Source organism: Phaethon lepturus, unplaced genomic scaffold (assembly GCF_000687285.1).
Source record: "Phaethon lepturus isolate BGI_N335 unplaced genomic scaffold, ASM68728v1 scaffold31039, whole genome shotgun sequence".
Classification (NCBI taxonomy): Eukaryota; Metazoa; Chordata; class Aves; order Phaethontiformes; family Phaethontidae; genus Phaethon; species Phaethon lepturus.
The window spans coordinates 1,171-9,570 of record NW_010561782.1 but is presented as its reverse complement, the minus strand read 5'-3'; the positions used below and the strand labels follow the sequence as shown (position 1 = coordinate 9,570).

The 8,400-nt window shown below is 59.9% G+C and overlaps 1 protein-coding gene across 1 annotated transcript; it reads left to right on the top strand.

The window, feature by feature from the left end:
• Window positions 1–221: 221 nt before the first annotated feature.
• On the top strand, window positions 222–7,441 carry EXOC3L1 (exocyst complex component 3-like 1; the record flags this gene model as incomplete). The annotated part of the gene is made up of 12 exons (XM_010294090.1): window positions 222–382; window positions 1,631–1,850; window positions 2,142–2,802; window positions 2,977–3,094; window positions 3,294–3,419; window positions 3,521–3,621; window positions 4,034–4,144; window positions 4,287–4,416; window positions 5,385–5,507; window positions 6,033–6,188; window positions 6,613–6,737; window positions 7,223–7,441. Coding segments are annotated over 12 exons (2,219 nt in total), but the record flags the coding sequence as incomplete, so codon positions are not given.
• Window positions 7,442–8,400: the final 959 nt, after the last annotated feature.

Here is an 8,400-nt window from a genome sequence, read left to right as displayed (position 1 = left end):
CCCCCCCCCCCAGCCACTGTGAGAACCCCGATCCGTGGCGGTGGCATCTCAGGGGGGCCCTCATGGAAGGACCCGCTGGCTGCCGCGCTGTCTGGCTTCCCACATCTGGGTGTGCTTGGATGTCCGCTGGCAGCCAGCTTCCTGCCTCTGGCCTCAGGGGCCCTTCCTGCCCTGCCAGGAGAGGCTTCGTTGTGCTCGTTAACCCCTGGCTTCATCCCCAGATGAGGAGTGGCCTGAAGCGGAGAAGGCTGAGAAGTTGGCGAGAGGAGCCGCTCTGAAATGGGCTTCAGGGGTATTTTACCGTCCCGAGAAACTGGAGGGGCTCGGGCAGTACCGCAGCCGAGAGACGCAGAGGAACAGCTCCATCCAGTCCCGGCTGAAGGTGGGTGTTTGCCACAGCCCACCCTGTGGGACGCCTGCAGCCTCACTGCCTCCCCAAGCAGGGATTGCAGCCAGGGTCCCCTCTTCTGCATCATCTTTTTTGTCCCCACTTCTGGCAAAATCCTGTCCCTTGGCTGGCGCTTGGTGGGAGAAATAAGATTGTTCGGGGGAAAAGATGTGGTAAAGTCCCTCACCACCCCCTGCCCTACCCCTGGGCAGGGTCTGAAGTGTTAAAATGAGCCTCCCATGTCTCCGACCACCCTTCAAAACAAAAGACCAAGGGTGTTCAGCCTGTCCCGTGTGCGGGAGTCAGCGCTCCCCAGCACTGTCCCGTCCCAGCACCAAAGGCTCCCCTTCCCCAGCGCTGGGAGGAGACAAAGAGCTCCAACTCGGCCCTGCAGCAGAAACACCATCTCTACACGCACCCATAAGGGCTGTCCCCGGTCCCCGTGCGTGCCTCCCTGCTCAGGGCAACCCTTTTTGCATCAGCCAAGGAACGATTAACCTCAGGATCCGATCGGTCTGAGCACCCCAACCTTCTCCTGATTATTTTGGAGATGGTTTCTCCTACCCTGAACGTGGGTGAAGTGTCCAGGAGGCAGCTTGTTTTAAGTGATGTGGCCTCAGAGAAAACAACCTGCTTCTGGTGACGCTGGGTAAAAGTGCTTCATGGCACCGGGAGCCGGGAGTTAGATGGGCAGACAGGACATGGAGATGTGCCAGTGCCACTGCAGGGCTTGGAAAAGATGGAAATCCATTTTGGAGGAGGGTTCATACAGCTGCTGAGGTACTTCATGCCATTAATATGGCCTGGGGGGCACGCGGGGGCCCTCTGTCCTGCAAATATTTTGCAGAAGCAAAGCAATCTTTTAAAACTGAAAGGAGACATCTGGTTACTGCTCACCCTGCTGCCTTGGTCACCGCAGAGCGATGCCCTTCTCCCACCTCCACCAATAGTCCCTGTGACTCAGTTTACCCACAAGAGGGGGTGAAGTGAGCGGTTCTGGGGTTTCTTGAAGCTGGGTGTGCTTGGGTCTGATGGGCAGGGGTCATCATGGAAAGTCTGGGAGATAGGATGCCATGATGGCAGAGGCAGATGTGGCAGGATGCCATGATGGCAGAGGCAAACGTGGCCTTGTGGGGCTGGGAGAGTGCAGGAGAGACCTGGCAAGGCTGGGGCAAATGGTGCATGACTCCTCCAGCCTTGGAGAGCTTCTCCACTACCCCTCCATCCTCTTCTGCTCCCCAGTCAACTGTCCAGTCCTACCTGGAGGGGGTAAGCGCGGGGCTGGAGCAGCTGCGGTCGGCGGCCCAGGAGGTGCAGAACGTCTGCCAGGACATGGGAGCTGCGCGGTGGGCTCTGCTCGACAGTGCGGACCGCTTCCAGGGCCTCCAGCAGATGCGGGCCCTGATGGCAGAGCACGTGCAGCTGGCCTCGGTGGTCCAGGTGCTGCCCCAGCTCTTCTCGGGTAAGGCACTGGCCTGGTCCTTGTGGATTTGGGCTGGAAGGCACTGGGGACAACTCCAGTCCAACACTGGGCTCCATGCAGGGCTGGCAGCAAAGCTCGAGCAGGTGGCTCCGGCTTTGCGAGTTGGGTTTGGAAAGTCTCCATGGATGGACATGCCACTGCCTTCCCAGAGCCCCACATCTCAGACTCTTCCCCTCACCATCTCCCCTGCTAACCTGCATCCGTGACCCTGGTGCCGACCTCCTTCACTCCCCGCACTCAATCCTGGCATCTCTCCTCCCTCTCCCACAGTCCACGAGGTTTTTTCCCATACCCTGCAGCTGCTCCGTGGGCAGCACCTGCTGGAGGCCCACGCGGAGCTCATGATGATGGAGCACCTCCGGGATGACATCCTCTCCCAGCTGCACCTCCGTGGGCTCTCCAGTGCCCAGGCAACGGTGCTGTCCTACTTTGGCGGTCTGCAGGAGCTCAATGACAGCCTGGCCAAGCAGCTGTGGGACATTGTGGGCAGCAGCCTGCGGCTGGTGCACGAGGACCCGACTCTTTTCGTCAGCGCTGTAAGGATCATTGAGCGGGAGGAGAAAATAGATGATACTTTGCTCCTAGAGGCCACCTTCCTGCCACCCGGCCGCCCAAAGGGCTGGAGGCAGAAGTTTTACCACGTCCTCCAGGAGACCATCACAGGAGCCCACTTTCAGGCCACCCGCACGGACGCTGAGGGGCCAGGGCTGGCCAGGCACCTGGCAGCGCTGCAGAAGAACATCGTGTCCGAGCTGCGTGTGGTGAAAAACCTGATGGTCCAGTGTGTCCCAGCTCACTACAACATCCTCAGCATCTGCACTGCCACGTACCACCAGGCCCTCTCCAGCCACCTCCAGGACATCCTTCGAGAGGACCTGGACAAACAGGCACTCTTCCTCCTCCTTGAGTGGGCGCTTCGTGTGTACCACAGGTCAGCATCAACAAAGCAGGGGAGGTTGTGGAGAGCCGGGTTGTCCACCAGCACACGGGTGGGTTGGGAGAGTGGCTCCAGCCCCTGGGGATGACCACCGGGAGGGCAGAGGGAGAGGTAGGAACTGCTGGAAAACACAGGTCTTCCCAGCCCTGTCCTACCTCTGCCCTCCAGTTCAGAGATGATGGGTCACCCTGACCTTCTCCCAGAAGTGGACATTTCTGCTCTGGGTCCTTTGATGTCCCCTGAGCTTGTGGATCAGACAGAGAGGAAATACGTGGTGAAAGTCAAGGTGAGCGAGCGGGACGGCGCACGTGCAATGCGTACGGGTACCCAGCGATGGCCACTGGGCCACTGTCTGCTCTGACAGCAGCAGGAGACCATGAGCCTGTGAGATGAGGCCCAGGACTCGCTGCTGTGTTATGTGTTGGGTCTCAAGGGAGTTGGTACATGACTTCTTGGGCTGACCATGGTGGGCGTCCATCCCACAGGCTAGTGTGCTCGAGTGGATGCAGAGGACCCTGGAGGTGGAGTTCAAGGAGTGGTTCAGGGAAGAGGAACCTGAGACAGACCATCAGGGCTTCTTCCAGTCAGCCCTACCAGTCATTGTCATGCAGGTGGGTCCTCAGCACCATGGGTGCAGCTGGGGCACGACTGTGCCCCAAAAATGGGGCCATGGCCTGCAGCCTCCCTGCCTCACTCTCCTCTGCCTGTGCAGATGCTGAATGAGAACATCCAGGTAGCCTCCTTGATCACCAACTCTCTGCAGCAGAAGGTCTACAACATGGCCTTGGAAGAGCTTGAGGCATTTCTGGGCCGGTCAGTGGAGCCCCTTGCACCCCTGCCCATCCTGACAGACCCTGGGTCCCATGGCCAAGCACCACAGGCTGATGGTGGAGGTCTGCCGTGGGGCACCCAGCGCTCATCCAGGTCACAGAAAGTCAGCAGCCTGTCTACCCTTGGGGGCTACTATCTCTGCCCTTGGGAGCCATTGGCTTCTCCGGTGGCACCAAGTCCTGCTCTCCCAAGGGGTCTAGAATGGGTCCCACTGTCCCACCCCACCCAACAAACTGTCACTGTCCAACCTGGTGGCAGGAGCTGAAAAGAGCCAAGTGAGCTGGGAGGGTTGCGGGAGGTCCAGCATGCCCCCAGGAGCATCCCAGCTCCAGATCCTCGTGACGAGACATCCAGGGCTCTTTCCACCCATCACGGTTGACTCGCTGTGTTGCAGTCTGCGGGAAGCCCTAGTGCAGTGCGGGAAGGAGCACCAGAAGGACCGTACCATACCCAAGTACTACGTCTCCTACCTGCTGGCCATGCTCAACAACAACCTGGCTCTCAGGTAACATGCACCAACGCCTTGTAGGTCTTGTAGCAACCTCACTACCCACAAGGAAGCCACATCCTCCCCATCCCCCTGGGGACCAGTGTCCCCACCATGCTTCCCAGGCTACCTGTACCCTCCTTTCTTCTCTCTCTCCTAGCTCCTCTGTCTCCTCCCTGCACCCCGACACTGCCCACAGAGAGGTCCCTCCATCCCTCCGGGCTGCTCTAGACAGGACGCAGAAGAAAACCTGCCAGCTGCTGCTGGAGGAGCTGCTCCTGGACCTGCAGGTGCGTTTGTCCACAGCCCCCGAGGCTGGCAGGGCTGCGACAAACCCACCCCCAGTAAAACAGCACTACTGCTACACTCCCAGGCGTGGTTTATTCCTGCCCAGGATCCCCGTCGCCATGTACCTCGTGGCCTGCTATCGTCCTGCAGACATCTCTGCCAGCCTGGCTCCCAGAATTTGATAAACCACCCGCAGCTCAGGCGATGTCTGTCGCCAGCCAGCACCGCCCTGTATCGCTGGGGCAGATGGCTTGTAGCCCCCGAACCACTAACCGACAGAGACCAGGAGCCACAGCCACCTCCGGGCTGGCTCGTGCTCCTTTTTAAGGCTGTTTCATGGCAGAAAACCAACAGGAGAGAGACAATGTCCGTGCAGAGGATACAAGGCCATGTGCGACTGCCCGAGTCATTTCCTGCCAGCGTAGTCAAATTTAGCTTTCCTGGAGTCTGGACCAAAAATCTGGAATAATTAATGGCATTGCTATTTAGGGCTTGAATGCCACGAAAACAAAAGAGCAGCTAAAGGATGAAATGCTCGCAGGCAGCTTGGAGACTGAGACATGGAGGAATGTCTGCCTGCAGGCAGGAAGACAGGCAAGGACAGCAGGGGAGGCGGAGGTCAAAGCCCTCGGCCAAAAACATGTTATGTCTACGCAAGGGAAGTGGAGAGGAGTGGAAATTAGAAATGAAATCACAGCAGGACAGGCCAAAAGCACGTGTGTGAGGAGCAGCTTGCTGCCCAGACCTCAGGTGCTGCCCACAGTGGGGCATCATGACCCAAATGAAGCCCCAAAACGGGGATCTCTGGGTGTCAGAGAGGGGCAGCCCCAGTGAATTCCCATAATTTCCTGATCTCGACCACTCTTCTGTTTTTATGTTGACTTTTGGCTGGCAGCGGGGGCTTGGGGGCTTTGCAAGGCAAAGAGGATGCGATGCCGGGCACCGAACGCTGCTCTCCTGCTTCTTTCAGCCCCTCTGCCTGCAGCTGCCTTCCCGCAAGTGGCTCTCCGGGTGCCAGCTCGTCGGCAGCATGTGCGAGGTGATTGACAAGTATGCAAAGGACTTCTCCCGTGTCAGGAAACCCGTCTTCACGGTACGGTTGCTGTGGGATGTCCTTCGAATGGCTGCTTGTCTGTAGGGCAAGGAGGTTGGGCAGCTGGGTGCCACGGTGGGGTGCAGGATGCAGGGGATGCAGTCGCTGCTGGGTTTGCCGGAGAGCCCGTATCCTCCGTAGTGGAGGTGATTGACAAGTATGCAAAGGACTTCTCCCGTGTCAGGAAACCCGTCTTCACGGTACGGTTGCTGTGGGATGTCCTTCGAATGGCTGCTTGTCTGTAGGGCAAGGAGGTTGGGCAGCTGGGTGCCACGGTGGGGTGCAGGATGCAGGGGATGCAGTCCCTGCTGGGTTTGCCGGAGAGCCCGTATCCTCCGTAGTGGCCCCGAGGGCACCGCCACGCAGAGATGGTCAGGGCTTCCCCCAAATTCAGCTACTTGCTCTGTCCCTCCGGCCAGGGGGGCTTCCCGGCAGATTGTCCCCACCGCTTGGTGTTGCGTCCAGCCCCTTTCCCGGGGGAATTGGGGTCCGATGCCCAGCGCTAACGGCTCTTCCCCTGCCCAGCTCCTGCTGACGGAGAGCGAGCTCCTGGTGGCCAGCCAGTACCTGCGGGCGCTCATGCAGAAGAAGATGGTGTGCAAGAGCAAGGAGGAGCGGGGCCAGCTCTGCGACCGCCTGCTGCAAGACGCCACGCAGCTCCGGGAGCTCTTCTGTGGCCTGGTGAGTGGTGCCCGAGGGCGGTGGGAAGCCACGGGAGGGGAGCATCGCCCAGCGAGGTCGGTGCAAGGACTCACGTCCGTCACTCGCCCGTTCCCCTCCAGCCCACAGCAGATGGGGCGGGTACATCAGCCCCCAAGAACAAGATGTGGCTGTTACCCTCGGGCAGTTGTGAGGCCAAAATGGGAGGAATTGGCTGGATTAGGGACTCGGGGGACCATCCACCCTGCCCAGCGCAGGTCGCTGCGGCTGCACAACCTCCTCTCGCCTTGGGGAGAGCCGGCCCCGATCGGTGGGACACGCTGAGTGGGGAGACACCAGCCGCAAGGGGCCAGGCCCCTAAAAGGGCACCGAGGACAGGGCTGCGTCTCACCAGCCGCCGCGGCGGCCTCCGCCCGGCCTGGGACGTGGTTGTTCTCCTTCCCAGGGTCTGGACCGGAGCCAGCAGAGCCTGGAGGCCGTCTTTGCCCTGCGGGAGCTGATCTGCCTCAAAGACCCGGCGCTACTCAGCCTGGAGGTGCTGGGCTTTGTCACCAAGTACCCCGACGTCAGGTGAGAAGCCCAGCTCTGCTCTCGCGTGAGACGGGGTAGGTGTGAAGTCTGCCCAGGGGAGCAGGTTATGCTGCAGAGCAGGCAGAGACCTGGGCTTTTTCCCCCTCCTCCCTGAGATTTTCTTTCCCATGCTCCACGTTTGAGGGGTTCTTGCAAAGTCCCAACGGGCAAAGATGTAAAGGGAAAAGCAGTTCTGCTGTGGCATTCACCCATCCGTATTTGGTGGCCAAAGTGTGAGAAATCACAAAACGCCAAATTGGAAATGGCAGAATTGGCCAAAACCCATGAAATGTCAAAACCAAATTCATAAGGTTTGTGGGGTTATTTTCAAGCAAATTTTAACGTTTGCCTGGTGCAAAGTACCAGCTCTCCCCTGGCCTCAGCTCAGCTTCTCTGGATCGTGGGAGGTTTGCGGGACGCGAGCACTGTGCGGGATGGTGCTGCGGGCCAGCTGCGCCCGGACTCACCTCTTGCTCTCTGCCCAGCGATGAGCACATCTCCACCTTGCTGGATCTGCGGGGTGACGTCTCCAAGGAGGTGCGGCACATGGTGCTGGAAATGATGGCGCAGCACCCCCAGGTCCTGCCCGAGAGCTACCGGCCCATCTTCAGCACCATCCTGATCCCCGCGCCGGAGCTGCCCTTCTGCCTTCGCAAGGGCAAGTGTGCCTGACATAGCGCTCCGCAGCCTGCTCCCCGCTCCCCCCACGGATGTATGGACCACGCGGGACACCTCTGAGCTGCGTGGGGAGAACGGAGATGACACGTAGCATCCCCTACATGCAGCACCTTGCCCTGTGTTGGGGACAGTCTGGATATGTGCCATCCTCTTCTGGTCTTGCCTCGCTCAGCCAACTGTCCCCTGCAAGCACCAGCCCTGGGAGACCTGGGTTGGGAGAAAACCTACCCATAGCTATTTTTGCTGGCCTGCTGAGGCAGTAATTGAGAGCTGCTCCGGTCTGGCCTGTTGCCTGCAGGTGAAAGAGGAGCAGAGCGATGGGCAGGAGTCTGCAAGTTGGGGTGTCTCCATGGGGCTGCAGAGATATTTGGATTTCCCCAAGTATCCAGACAGCCTCCTGAGCCAGCGTGTCCTGGCTATGGAGACTGTTGTCCCCCCAGCTCCAAGACAGGCTGGAGCCTTGCTAGACCCAGGCTTGCAGGAGGGTTTTAGCCACGTGAGGTCTTCCTGTGTTTTGGCTCAGCCCAGAGGTCTGGTGTTGCTGCTCCACCAGCCTGGGCCCTGCATGGGTGGCGGGGAGCAGCTCAGCCAGCTCCTCGTGGCCGCAGTGGCGGAGGGTGCAAGGGGGTCTCGCCGCCCTGGGTAGTGCTGTCACCCCTGTCCCTGCCAGCATGAAGGGACAGCACTGTGTTCGTGCTGACCTGCCCAACCCCTGGCCTCGCTCTCTTGCCCAGCATCCAAGTCAGGACTGGAGTCCAAGACTCTCCAGCCTCTTGGAGTGCGTGAACTCAGTTGCGTCTGGTGTGTCGTCATCCTCCTGGCCCAGCTTCCTCCATGACGGGCAGCACCGCCCTGGGCACTGGCTCTCCCTCCATCGTCTGCTGCTGTCCAGCCCTTGGTCATCTCCTCCTCAGGGGCCGTGCAAAGAGCAGGATCAAAGCCTGTCTCTGCACCTGCACCCTCGGCCGCACTTCCCGCCATGTGG